The sequence below is a fragment of the Diplotaxodon limnothrissa genome, linkage group LG13 (assembly GCF_057381915.1).
Source record: "Diplotaxodon limnothrissa isolate DT_005_m linkage group LG13, D_limnothrissa_male_GT1.1, whole genome shotgun sequence".
Classification (NCBI taxonomy): domain Eukaryota; kingdom Metazoa; phylum Chordata; class Actinopteri; order Cichliformes; family Cichlidae; genus Diplotaxodon; species Diplotaxodon limnothrissa.
This window is the reverse complement of record NC_140608.1, coordinates 9,346,790-9,361,350: the sequence shown is the minus strand read 5'-3', so window position 1 is coordinate 9,361,350 and position 14,561 is coordinate 9,346,790. Positions and strand designations below refer to the sequence as shown.

The following is a 14,561-nucleotide window of genomic DNA, read 5'->3' as shown; positions in this document are numbered from 1 at the left end:
TAAGCAACTCTTTTCCAGCCTGAAATGTGCTTTATCTACTTCTTATAAAGCCATGTGCCCTGGTCACCAATCTCTTAATTTACAGAGGAGTTCGCTGGTCACTAGCGTATACAAAAATATGACTAAAAAGGGCAAACTAATCAGATTTAGCTGTATCTCTCTGATGAACTCAATAGATTTAGACAGAGTTTGGTATTTTAGAGTATTTCCAGGCTAGTGTACTTAGCAATCAATATTTCACACCGCATTCCCTCGAAGTACATTTGTATTTCTTAAAAATGTAGTCAGATTAAAATGCACATCACAAGAATCCCACAACCTTTAGTATTATAAAATAACTAATATTTTTTGGTGTAATGTGAGAGCCAATAATCGTCTAGTGTTTCTGAATTTACTATCAGTGTCTTCCCCTTTTTCCCCTGACACACATTTTAGTTGTGGTTAAATCTTACATATAATAAAACAGTTAATTCAAGAATACAACGAGAAAAAATATATTAAATTAATACCCATTAACATAAAAGGATGGGTGCTACTGTGGTCTTCAGGAATCTCAGAACAGCTGAAAATAATTTTGCTTTCTTTCTTATTTACAATAATTCTTAGCCCTGTGTGCTGGGGGGATGTACCAGTGGCAAAGTTTACAAATAAAACCAAGCAAACCAAATTTTTCACTGAAATAGAAAATTTATTGAATGAGAAGGTTATTGTTGAAGGTCTAGATTACAATAGAAACAATGATATTTTTCCTTAAATGGAAGAATTGAGTGTTTCCTGTCAGTTTTGCGTCAGGTGGAGTGAAACTTAAAATATCTTTGACAAACCAATTCGGAATAAAAAACAGTGTAAAAGTCGGCCTTTTTTAACGTATTTTTCAAATGTCATATGAAGGATTAAATCCAGTATTTTATCACTTAAAGAAGAAGGAAGTTAAAATAAAAATACAAAATCGTTATAATAATTATACACATGGTGTATTTTATACATATAGGGAAGCTTGATTGCTTTCTTTCGAGACATACAATAACTGCATAATAAGAGTTTTCTCAACAAAAAAAGTGATACAATTGATATACAAGGCTTATGAGACACCTAGAATGTCGTATTGTTTTGTAATGCTTTTTTCGTGGACTGCAGTGAACATACAGCAGAGTCAATCAGTACTCGATTTTGTTATACAAGTTGTATAAAGGTAACGCTGGCAGGTTGCTTCCCGGGTAGTACAGGGGCGTCGGAAACGCGATAGACCTAGGGACGGGAACACGCAGTAAGGAGTTATCTCTGAAAACCAGCGGCATCCCCACTAGTGTCTGTGCGGAGGCGTGGGCCATGTTGGCCGCCTCCAGTTCAGCAGAGAGCTGTCGTTTCCATTTGTTCCTCCTGTTCTGAAACCACGTCTTGACTTGAGTCTCCGTCAGCTGTAAGCTGGAGGCTAAGCAGGCCCGCTCCGAGCTGCTCAGGTACCTCTTCATGTCGAAGGTGGACTCCAGCTGGTACACCTGACTCCGGGAGAAAACCGTGCGCGTTTTCTTTTTGGCCGAGCTGCCCTGCTTGTCCGCACCGTCTGTTTGTCTCTCCTCCGACAGAGGTGACATTTGATGGCACGGTCTCTCCTGCTCCTCCTTATAATCCTGCAGCAGAGGCTGTGACAGGTGCGGCCGCCGTGCGAGCCCGTCATTTCCAGACAGAAGTCCTTTAGCGGGACCTAAACGCAGCAGGGGGAGAAAGATGTGATGAGTAGGCTATCATAAGCGGTCTATGATTTAAGCGTGCTTTTTAAACGACTGAAAAAAAAAATGTTTTACATTTTTTAGACATACTCAGTTTGAGAGTTCGTCAAGTGTGAACTCTGACTTGTTAAATCGACTGCTGAAAGCCTGTGACTTTTTAAATAAACAATTCAGCGTGAGTGTGCACGGTGTACAGTAAGCTATTAATTAAATCCAGCTCTATTTAACGCTCAATTGACGACGTGTAGTGCAGCCATTTTGGAAACATGTTTCGTCAATTAGGAGGTTCAATTAAATTTGAAATGAGAGGAAAGACAGAGGGCTAATTATTAGACCTTCCACTCTTCCGCTGCTGATGCGATAGTCTGCGCAGAACGTACAAGTGGCAGCGGATGGTCTGCGTGTCAGTGTAACAATCTCAAACACAAGCTAGTGAAAAGTGAATGAAAGTGCAAACAAAGCATTAAACCTGTTATTTCTGTGAAAAAAGAAACTCAGCTGAATAAGTTTGAAAGTGTATCTGTGGGTGATAATATTGTTTTAATATTTCTTTGGTTTGTAATTTTAATAATAATAATAATAATCCTTACCTAAACAGGAAAAGTTATGGGGTTGGTGCTGGGTGCACGGCTCGCTGTGACCCGTGTCGGAGCAGAAGCAGTCTGCTGAGTCCTCCCCGCCACTGCACTCCTCCTCGGACGACACCGACAGTGAGCGCCTCCGCGGCGCTGGCGGCGGCCCCTTGGAGAGCTCCTTGGTCCCGGAGCGCGGCTCATCGGATGGCGTGCCTAAAATAGACTGGATAGTAAAGCTGGAAATCGGGCCCGACGAGCACTTGCTCCCGCTGTCTTCTGCGCTGCTCATTCTCGCTTCATAACAGTATTGAAGTATTGACTGAATCGGTCTGTCCCCTTGTATTCCGTTATTGCTTTCTACGGGGTTGGTGCGCAAAAAAATTACGAAAGCGCCTTTTGTCGGCTTTTGTCAACACAATCCGGTTTAATTGTGGAGTTTCAACATTGAAGGAGTTGGAGGTGTTTTTTCTAGAGCTCGAGGTACATGAGTGTATTCCTGGTCCTCCTCCTCACGCTCTGGATCAGAGGCAGCAAGGCTGCGTTGCTTCATTTGCATGTAGGTAAGATCCTCGTGAGCCAATGGCAGCCTCCAGCATGAGCCCGGAAATTTCAAACTCCTGTCTAGTTTTTTTTCGGGGTTTTTTTTTTCAGATATGATGAGAAGAAGGAGAAAGCCGAAGAGGAGTATTGGCCTTCATTTTTACATTCACTTAAAACACTCAGACTAGGCGCCCTAACATGCAGACTATGGTCTGTATGACTCAGAAGAGTCACCAAACTTTGACTTCTTTTCCTGTATTTTTATTGCTTACAAGTGTGTTAAAGTATTTCGCTTTAACGCTTACAACAGCTTGGTGTAAGTGCGTCTAAATTGCGTTGCCTTCCATAATTTCAGACAGTATATCTCAGTTTATTAGTTATGGAAATGTATAATACCCATCCAAGAAAAGAGGAACTGTCGTGTCGGCTTTTTCCGATTATGATAAAACTGGCTGGCGTGACGGCAACGCACACACAGTCTTGGAACTAAGACAAAGGCGTAACTCATTTTTCCTGAAAATAATAAACTCATTCCGCGTCCATTATCTACGATTAAGAATTAATTTGATCATTACTGAGCTAATCTGCCTCGTGATGACCGCGCGTGGAGTGGAGGCCGGCTAATTGATTGACTAATTGATTGAAGGTGGTGGGGGCTGAGTGCGCGCGCGCGTGTGTGTGAAGAGGGGATTTGCTTCCCACCACCGCCCATCTCCCACCTTCACCGCCCATGCTCTTTCCGTGCCTCTCCCTGGTTGTGTGTGGATGCGGGACAGCTGCGGGGCTTGAGCTCGAGGTTCGGGCACATTATCCCTCTTTTACTGGTTTGTGAGGAAGCCCCAGACACATTACAAATGGTCAGCTTTAATCATTATGTCAGCGCCCTTCCTGGTAGCAACCCAAGCGGCGTTCGGTGTTAAGACAGCTTGGAAAAGGGAGAAGACGGTGGCTGTGGACGTGATGCTGCTCCTGATGCTGCTGCTGACGGCCGATTCTGTCAGCAGCTGCATCACGGCAGTCAGATGGATGCATCCGGATCCACGCGTAAATATCCTCAACTGGCAGTGGGACCAGCAGCTGCTAAATGATCTTACTAAAACGCTTACGCAGGGGAGGCTTTTACTGAAGGGGGGCAAATATATGAGGGCAGCCAGGGTGGATGCTGAATTTATGGTGGTTACACATAAGGCGTGAAATCTGCAATGACAGTTAAATGGGTTTATTTTATATGCCGCTCCTTTCAAACAAAGACCTTTGTCGGCGCAGGCGCCTTCATCACTTTCAGACGACTTTTGCAAAGTGAGATTGGTTCATCACGGAGATAGTGGACATAACAGACTGCCATTGTGCTGCAGAGAATAAATTAAGCATGTTTTTTATTTTTTTTTATTTAATGTCAAAGTGGTGTTTATAGACCAGCAGTACAGGCTGAGCAGTATAGGTCCTTCTAATGGAATGGAAATGTTCATCCCTTACCTATGTTACATACGTTTCAAGGCCCGGCGAAGCCCAAACAGCAAGGAGTGGGCCTAAGTCCGCGCTCTATCACAATGATAGGTGGTGTATGGCCGCCCTACCGCAATAACAGAACAAGATCTTTAGCAAGAGAGAACGGTCTGAGAAAGACAGATGAAGTTATGAGGCGCTTTGATCTGGGAATCAAGCTTCGATAAATATTAAACAAAGACCCGTTACACGTGTGTATTATGATATATGGCGTGTCCAAGTCTAGAATAAGGAAATTACCAGAGAAAATGATATCAATAAATTTTCTAAGTATAAACGTTGATTATGTTTCGATTTTCATTCAAGAAAGCGGGGCCTGCTCTTTTTTCAGGAGGCGTTTGGGTGCCTCCGTGCGCGCATATTTTGTGTGTATGAGGGTGTGCGCGCCTGAGAGAGAGGGGGGGGGGGGGGAGAGAGAGAGAGAGAGAGAGAGTTGTAAACGCAAGCAGAGCACCCAAGCCCTGGAGGTGTACAATTTATGTAATCTGAGTGTGGAAATGAACTGGGTAATTTATTGGAAAACACAAAGTCAGGAAGATTGGATCAGTACAGCCTATCCAAGGGCTCCTATCCATCAAGTTCCAATTAACAACCTAACCATTGAGTTTTAATGGCTTTCCAATCTACTGCCCTGATAGACTCATCAATTCCTCGGGGAGAAATTAAGAAAATCGACCGCCCCTCGGCGTTTCAGTGTCATTCTTCACAGCAACTATATGTCAAATTAAAAACACAATTAAAATTTAAACTGTTCCAATCAGACGGTGCCCCGCAACCTATGTTTCACTTAATAGAACTTTGATGAAAATCTGATGCTCGCATTCAATCAGGAAAGCAAATGGGATGGGTTTAAAACAAGATTTCCTCTTTGAGAAGTGTCAAAAGAGTTCTTCAAACGCATGACTTTGGCAACTTGAGGTGTCGACGTCGCTTTTATCTGCACGCAGATTAAGGGAATTCACTGGTATACGATTTGTATATGACTGTATGCAGTTTTTTTTGTTTTTTTTGCAGTAAAGAGCCGAAGATCCTTTATAAGGAGGTTTGCTTAAACGTTTCTGTACCCACAATCACAACAATTTGGCCCATTTTGCCAGAAGAAGCCAGGAAAGATGATGTTTGTTGTTGGATATGACTTTTCAAAGATATCGAAAACTTTAGAGGTCAGGGTTTGAGGACAAACGTGGATTCGGACTGGGACTCCTGTGATTTTTGTTTTGGTATGAAAACGTCAGATTCCCCAAAGATCTCGGGGACCTTATTTAATCTTTATTTTTTGTCACACATACATATATATATTTATATCTTTTTAAAGACAATAAAACATTGCTTATTGCTGTCAAAATAAATGCTTTAATATCAAGCCTTTAAGTCCAGCTATAATGATATGTAACACATTTGAGGGGATGCAAGTGGCTACAAAGAAGAGGCTAGCATTATGCAAGGTGGTCGGGCCACTTGTGTGTTTCCAAACTGGCACTAAAACCTATGATAGGGCTCAAAATTACCAATTCAGCGCTCCATTTTAATGTAATACACTAAGCGCAGTCCCCGGTCACGTCCATTTGTCCCAGTTCCTGCAAATGCAGCTACTTTATCTGATTTTGGCCCCGCTCGCTCCCCTTTCTCCTTTACATAAAGATGTCGCACAAATGGAAATTATTGAGTGGTAATTTTTTCAATTTATGCGCGCAAATCAAGGTCATAAGCCGAGCCAGGCGGCGTGTGAACGTTGCTCTTACTTGACGCAATATGCTGCAGACGTTTACGGATCAATATGAGCCAGAACAATAATCCCATAACAATCTATTAATTTGCAGTAATGGGGCCATGTTGCGCGTGCATAGTAGTTGCACGTCAATACTTCTATGATCTGACGATATTTGAATGAACCCTTTGTCTCACGATGAGGTCATCATATAGAGTTTAGAGCTGACTGATTCATAACTGTGTTAGCCTGCAAATGGAAGCGGAAAATGGCCTTTGATGAAAAGGTTGTTGTGATGTAGGAAAATGCTTCTCTGAGCTGGATTTTGAATTTCAAAAATATTCTTTATGGTAATGTTTTCAGTGTTTGGGGAATGCAAATACACCACAGAGTAGTCTTTTATTAGATTTGCCATCCACTCTACTGCAGGCTAAAACTGCAGAGGCTCCTAAAACTGTCTTCAAACTGTGAGAAGCAATTTGTCTTCCCGCGCCTCAGACACTAGGAATACTCCACAGCGAATGAAGCCTTGCTGAGAGATCGTGTTTTAATTAAATGGACTGTGAAAAAGCAGGCCGTAGTTTCTGTATGTCGTTTCTGGATCCTGCATCTGATCCACCTGATCCCTAATCACAGTCTAGAGGTCGATTCTGCTCAGATTCATTAGAAAAAGAATAGAATCACGTAGACATAAAATATTGTATCCTATTTCTTGTCTAAACCAGGATTTATTTTTGCAGTAAATTATTATCAGTTATCGTTGCTATTTACGGCCTGACTGGTGTTCAGCTAAACAGAGGATGACGAGTGTTGCCTCCCTCTTTTCATAGCCTCCTCCCCCAGATCGGTGTTGCTTTCGCATAAATTCTTAGTTACGTTCATATTTAATAATAATAATAATAATAATAATAATAATAATAATAATAATAATGTACATTTAAAAAACAAACATATGTAATTAGATTTTCAAAAATCAGTCATGGTTCATTTAGACTTGATATAATGTGTAATCTGATGAAACAAACAAAAAAAATATTAATATAGAAAAATGTGATTCTGTTTGTCTTTTATAAAGCTCCAGCAGTGTCCACATTTCCGCTGATTCTCTGAAATGACGCAATAAAATTAGAAGGCTCTTTAAATATCTCCACTTTTGCTCAGAATTTGTGTTCCTGTTCCGAGAAAACTTACAGGCTGATTATTTGCTATATAAACCGGAAGAACTGTCTACATTTATTTTATATATATATAAAATAAATGTAGACAGTTCTTCCGGTTTTATATATATGTATATTTTATATATATGTATATATGTAATCTTGAAAAATGTAGGTATATACAGAAACCACGCGTGGCTTTTCAATGTCCAGTGACACCTGTAGGATTGTATGCATTAGAAAGCACCCACAATGTGGAGCATTGCAGAGTAATATGCTTCAACTGAAAACGCTGTGAGGAAGTAAAAAACAAAAAGACATCTGTACGTATGATCTTTCTTTTTATTTCCCTCTATATTGTTTATATTGTTTTTTCTTCTTCCTTTTGCAATTTGCACAGTTTCCCACCCTAATATTTATTATTTATTATTTATTAGTGTGTGTGTGTGTGTGTGTGTGTGTGTGTGTGTGTGTGTGTGTGTGTACGTACATATATATATATATATATATATATATATATATATATATATATATATATATATATATATATAAAGGAATGGTTAAGGTCGCGGCGTTTAGCAACATCAGGTGGGGATGCTTGTCATAGATGCCGACATCCTTACACGCACGCTAACACAACCCAACACACAGCTACAAAAAACACGCGGTCACGAGAGAGAAAAGTGTTAAAAGACAGCAGCTCATGCACAGGGAGTAATTTCCACTTCTGAATACATTATCCATAATTTTGACAAGATGGTGGCAATTACGCATCTAATTGACCGAGCCACTTTTTATGTAAAATCACGCTTCAAAGTGCATAACACTAAGATGATTACAGAAGCCCACCTGCTCAAGCTTAGAGAGCTTATTCAGGCATGCGCACGCGTGCACGACTATAGAGTTGTTGGGGTTTGTTTTATAATAATTCAATTTTCTGCATAAAATATAGAAAACAAGCTAAACATAGCTCTATTTAACAACCTGTTATTTTTTTAGACGACAAAAAATGTGTTAAAATGTACGGAATATTCTCCATTTATTTCACAACATGGTTCAGCAATACAATATCAAAACGATGTTTTAACTGTACAAAGAAAAAGCCGTATGAGGAATCGCCTTTCCCCGCGCCTCATTAAATATATACATTTACATATTTTGTACACCAGGGTAGTCGATATTTTTGCCGTTCCTGCTCAAAAAACACAAAGCTCAGGAGACACTGGACCTCACACTTGTGCTTCAAAGACGTGTCCATGAAGAGGGGGCTAGAGTGAGAATTACTAAAACTAAACATAAAGCTACATGGGTATTTTACAGCTCAGAGTGTCTTGATTGTCCCCCAACAAACGCTTTATAAAGCAAAAATAATTAATAATAATAATAAAAATAATGATAATTACAGCAAATCCTTGTCAATATTTTAACATGAGCAGATGACAAAACGTATGTTTCCTGTTTCATTCATTCACAGCATGCCGTGTATTGCACATCGTGATATCAATTCTTGAAATGTGAATAAAATCAAATGCTAAATGATGAGCAGATGTCGACTTCAGGCCGACACTTTTTGTAAACATGGTGATTTTTTTTTTAGTCACACAGCTGACGTGTCCAGATACAAACGCAGTCTGGGAGGAAAACGAATAATAAAGACACTCATCAGGCAGTGTAAGCAAGTGGACTCCTGAGGTAATAATAATAACAATAATAATAATAATAACAATAATAATAATAGTAATAATGGGATTCAAATTGTCAGATCACGTGTAAACGGCATCTTTATGAAAAATGAAACAATCTATTTGCCAAAAATAGGTCCATGAAAGCCTGACAGTAACAGTCTCTCATTTTTATTTTTATTTTTTCATTCACTGGTTGTATAAAAATATTTTGTCCTTTTTATTTTTGATTTCTTTCTTCTTCTTCTTTTTTAATGAGTTGATATAGGAAACAGACACCAAGTTGTGCCTAAAAACTCAACTATTTTCAAACTGGTCTGAGCAGCGGCACAGATGTGACGATGGGATGGGAGTAGTAGACGCCGGGGTGCGGGAAAGTGAGGAGCGGTTGGCTCACGGGCACGTTGGCAGTGGCCCCTCCGCTCTCCGAGGCCGAGTTCTCGTGGTAGAGGATGGGCACCCGGACTATCCTCTGCGCCGCAGCGTGGCTCAGGTTGGCAGCCTCTAGCTCCGCGGCCAGCTGCCTTTTCCACTTGTTCCTCCTGTTCTGAAACCAGATCTTCACTTGAGTCTCCGTCAGGTGAAGGGAAGCGGCCAGGCTGGCCCGCTCCGAGCTGCTCAGGTATCGCTTCATGTCGAAGGTGGACTCCAGCTGAAACACCTGGCTCCGTGAGAACACCGTGCGCGTCTTCTTCTTGCGGCACGGCTTCTTGTCATCGTCCCTTTTCTTCCACTCCTCCAGCTCATCTTTTTTGGCCTCTTCCGTGTCGCTTTCCTCCAGGATTATCTCGTCACTGCTTTTGTTGTTGTTGTGCTCGTCGTCCTCGTCGTCATCTTTGGTGTCTGGCTCGGATTTGAGCGCCAGGTCCGGCGAGTCTCTGTCCGTGCCCGAAGTTGGAGAGGAGTCTCTGGCTCCTGGTTTCTCGGTGACTGAAATGGGGATACATGCAGGGAGACGTAGTCATAAATATTGGAGTCTATCGGGCATTTATTACAGCCTGTTGATATTGGACAGTCAGTGGGTTTTGGGAAACAGATGGTTGCTAATAAATAGTGGCAGAAGAAAATGCGTTGCGTCATGACATAAACCATTTCAGAGGTAGACATAACTGTACACAACATCTTCAAAAATGATGAAAATGTCATTTTTACCCCATTAAACAGTAATTTGAATAGACCTAAGTTATAAACTATGTACACCTATTTTATTCATTATTTTTATCAGCCTATACTACAGCCTAAATAACTAAATAAACGTAAAATAATATCGCTTTCTTTGTATTAGGCTATCATAATGCCATCCACATTAGTCTATTTTTTTTTATTCCAGGTGAATAAATCACAGAAAAAGGCAGATAAAAGGCTCCCAGTAGCCAAGCCTCAGAGGTAAGATGTGCGCCAATAGACAAATCAAAAGCACGCTGCGCATCGTCACCCTCCTCCAATGATTTCATGATGTCTACTTCATTTTATGTGTGTTTCTTTATTGATCTATTATCCCACGTCGTGGCATAACAAAATAGGCCTTCAGAGGACAAGGTGTTAAATCATACACTCTGGTGTGAGGCTATGTGTGCATGATGCCTATCAGGAAACCGCACAAATCTCCCCTTTCAATTTAGAAGTTTGCTTTACTCTACTTACTCATTAGAAGGAACTCATACAAAAACAGTGGATTCGTTGGATAATTGCGCAACAGTTGTTTGCTTACCTTCAGTTCTGTGTAGGTGGGCGGCTGAGTTGAGGGTGTAAGGGTACCACCACGCTGAGGTGCGCTCCAAGTAGTGAGCGGGTAGACTGAATCTCTGTGCGGGCAGTTCGAAGCGTGGAAAGTTGAAGTCACCAACCTGGGAAAGGGAAAATCCTCCCTCTAAAGCTGCCTTGGTGGCCGCCAGTACGGGCTTGGGCTTGGACGGTTTGTTATCACAGTTCAGCAGGTTCTTAATGAAGAAAGGAGAGTCCTTGGCCGAAGCGCACGTCTCTTGCGTTGTCTCTGGCATCGCGGTTGTTGTGGTCTGAGCGCGAGGGGACCACGGAAGCCGGATTTTTTTTTTAAAGGGGGGGAAGGCAATGTTGACTTACAGGCTGTCGTTATCCTGGCTACGAGGAGTTCCTGTTTTATTCTCTGAAACTTGATTTCACAGCCGAAAAGCTCACCAAAAAGAAACGCGTCCGTCTAGGCTAGAAAATAATGAAATAAACTGTTCGAGAGGCAAAAAGAGCACACGCGCTTAGAAACATGGAGATGCCTCATCCCGGGCTCTTCCGTTAAAACGCAAAAACTGGGTCCACCGTGTCAGTCAGTCTGGTGTCTGATGCTAATGATGAAATAAAAATGTCATCCAAGTTAAATGCGGAAAGTATAGGCGATTGGGCATGTACAATGGCAAATGGGATTAAGGGAGAGACGGTGACTAGAGAGAGAGAGAGAGAGAGCGAGGGAGGGGGGGGGAGTCCTCCCCTCTCTGTGCTCTCTAGCTGCAGGCTGTGTGCGCTCGCTTGTTATTGGTCTCATATAGTCCAATTAGCAGCAAATGAACACGGGGCTGTTACCGCCAAAAAGGGATGTTTGGACCGTCAGAACAAGCGTCCCATCATACAGCTGACATTACAACGAGACCCAGATTTACTGCGCGAGGTTATTCTGAATCCAGTCTCAAATCACGTCCCGCATTTTTTTGGAAATTGTTTGAGTAATATATCCCAACGAAACACCGTTTTACATATGACTTTTTAAATGATCATCAAAAAAAAAGTCGAGGCCTATTCTAAAGAATAACTGGGTGACCTGCTGGCTAAAGCACGTCCAAACTTATCGTCAAATATGTGAGGCCTAAATGTGATGTTTTTATTTGGAGTCCGTTTAAACAAATCGCTGTTAATGAGAAGCGAATAGTGTAAAACGAGCATAATAAATAAATAAAATCCAGTCATGATAGAGTATCAGGTCAAGATAATATAAGGCCTTCTACTTCTACTTGTAAAATAACCTTAATAAAAACAAAACATAATGCAAAACCTCAGCGACGTTTTTCAGTTTATAAATCTCCAGCCCGTATAATCTTTAACATTTCCATATTTACTTGACATTTGCCTATCACTAAGGTGCTATGGCCTCCATGCCAGCACTGCAACTGCTAAATAGCGCACGTTTGTAGTTCCTCAATTTTTGTTTGGCTCTCTGCGACACGATATGAAAAAGGCGTGAGATCAGGCTGCAGCTGCTCAACGTGTCACCAATGGGCGATTAGATTCATATTTCTAATTCATTGATTTTCAGCGAGGGCCACTTCCACAATGTCTGCGGGTCGCACGGTCATTTTTTCCTCCCTAATCGATTTGGTTAATTCATCCCTCAGATTGCACTCTTTGTAAATGTGCTATGTATATTCACTCATTGATATTAATTGAGTTGTTTAAAAAAGGGGGGAAAAAAAGTCCATTGGTTGGAAGCTGCTGTAGAAGAAGAAGAACGAGGAGACAGCGTCCTCTGTGGGCCAAAAGGAGAAACTGCATGTGTGTGCCATGTTGGAAAATATTTGTGTGTTTAAGTTAAGCACAGTAAGGTGGCAAGAGTGTTAGCATAATGTGGTATTAAGGAAACTGGGAGACAAATATTGCAGTATACATTGAGGATTTTAGTTATGCTTATGTGCAGCTCTGTACTATTTATGGTAAAATTCTCCCAAAGAGACTAAAAAAGTATGTTTGAATTCAGGACAAACATGGATTATTCGCCCTATAACACAGTTTCATTACATGTGTGGCCTGACTGATACACTCATTTTTGCTATCAATCCTCATCATCATCATCACCTGCTTCCTGAAGAAATTCATTAGCCCTATAATATGCAGAGATAAGGAGGGATATGAAGGTTATAGTCGGCATTATGGTTCATTTTCTACATCAGCATCAGAGTTCCTATGCACTGGCATGTCTGTGCAATTACCACGTGTAATTCATTTAGTGAGCTCTGCAAGTGGAAATATCCTGGAAGAGGGATGTCATTACAGCATTTCCTTATAGGCAGCATTGCATGTGTGTGCACTCCAAAGGCTGAGATGGAGATTGTGTACACTTCCACTGTAAAACCCCATCATTCTAATTGTATATATCTTTCAAATGTCACCTGTTTGAACTTTTTCATATAGCCCTTATAGTAGTTTAATTTTTTTTTTAATCAATTTACTACAATAATAATACTGAAATCAGTAAGTTCCAGTTATGTTTGTCTCTAAGATGCTGAGGTTGTTTGTTTGTTTTTTTTTGTTTTGGGTTTTTTTTGCAGGATTTGTGTTATACAGCACTGTTAAATGTTAAAAAGCATTTCATGACAATGGCCTCAAATCCTGAACTACTTTTTAATAAGTCTAAATTGGTTCACATCAAAGGGGTTACTTTGTGTAGCTATAAATATTGAATTGCCAAATTTAGCTCTGTAATTAGTATTCATCGCACATATTTGTGGACTATATGACAGCTAGCTTATAAAACGAGACATTTTTGTACAAATGGTTAAATTTTGGTGTATTTTCTTCATTAAGTAAATGTCAAGTTCACTGACATTTTTTTCTCCTATTTTCTACCAGTCTCTTTACTCTCATACGTATAGCTTAGTGTTGAATTAAGAAAAAAAATCAAACAGTTAAGAAATGTAAACAAGTCATCTTCTTTTCCAGCTCTTAGTATAAGATAGGGTTTTGCTTAACTGATACAACATCTTTAATGTACCTATGAAATTGTAACTGGACCGGTACTTTATATAGCACCTTTCTACTCTATTTGACCACACAAAGCACTTTCTAACTACAAGTCTCATTCACACGCACAGTCAAGCAAATGGAGGGTTTAAAAGCATCTAATCCCTAATAACCATCTATGTGATAACCTGTGTAATTTGAAAACTGTTCTGTATGTATTAATACAGACTGGAGTCACAACACCAGTCTGTATTAATATTCTAACCCCTGCATAACACTGACTCTTGTACCTATTTATTGTGATGTGACTCAACAGAAATGACTGACAAGTAATATTTACTCCATAAACACAACCATTCTTAAGTGGGAAAAAGAAGGAATGCAATTAATGCTTATATTGAAAACAAACTGTACAAACTCAGATCCCGTAGTCTGTTTTTTTGTTTTTTGTTTTTTGTTTTTTTAAAAGTACAGTTCATATTATGCATTGATTAGAAACATGCAGTAGACATTGCCCAGAAGCCATATAGGCTTTCTGAATGCTCCATAAGTCTATTTTTGTTGCTCCTCGGGTAGGTTACTATGACTTTTATATTATTTATTTCAAAGCGCCCAGATATTGATTATTTCACAAGGAAAAATGACAAATGGCAGGAGGGAATGACACGGTCAGCAGGTTCTATTAGAGAAATGATAGTGTTGCTCGTGGTTTGTTAAAAGGTCCAGTTTAGATACTTTATAGGTTTACATCCATCATCATCTAATGACCTATTTGATGAAAAACACGCGCTCTGGTGACAACAGCCTTGTGCAGCCAACTTTGCTTTGTAATTGCGCCCATATTAAATATAGATTTTTGTTTTGATATCTTGTGAGAATTCCTTTCTGTGGGTAAAAACTGTGATAAAAGACATGGCTGCAAAGGCGAAAGCTCGGAGAAAGAAAACTAGAAAGAGAATGGG

General features: G+C 40.4%; 2 protein-coding genes across 3 annotated transcripts; both read right to left on the bottom strand.

The window, feature by feature from the left end:
• Window positions 1–1,157: 1,157 nt before the first annotated feature.
• Window positions 1,158–2,594, bottom strand: hmx2 (H6 family homeobox 2). The gene is made up of 2 exons (XM_085369253.1): window positions 2,321–2,594; window positions 1,158–1,705 (listed from the first exon to the last, which is right to left on the bottom strand). The coding sequence occupies exons 1-2, from the start codon at window positions 2,592–2,594 to the stop codon at window positions 1,158–1,160; spliced, it is 822 nt and encodes a 273-aa protein (XP_085225379.1).
• Window positions 2,595–9,205: 6,611 nt separating this feature from the next.
• On the bottom strand, window positions 9,206–10,898 carry hmx3a (H6 family homeobox 3a). 2 transcript variants are annotated; one of them, XM_085369137.1, is made up of 2 exons: window positions 10,610–10,898; window positions 9,206–9,828 (listed from the first exon to the last, which is right to left on the bottom strand). In XM_085369137.1, exons 1-2 carry the CDS (start codon window positions 10,896–10,898, stop codon window positions 9,206–9,208), a joined length of 912 nt encoding a protein of 303 aa, XP_085225263.1. The 2 variants fall into 2 exon arrangements, with proteins under 2 accessions (XP_085225263.1, XP_085225264.1); XM_085369138.1 differs by having other exon boundaries at window positions 9,206–9,813.
• Between the last annotated feature and the right edge of the window lie 3,663 nt (window positions 10,899–14,561).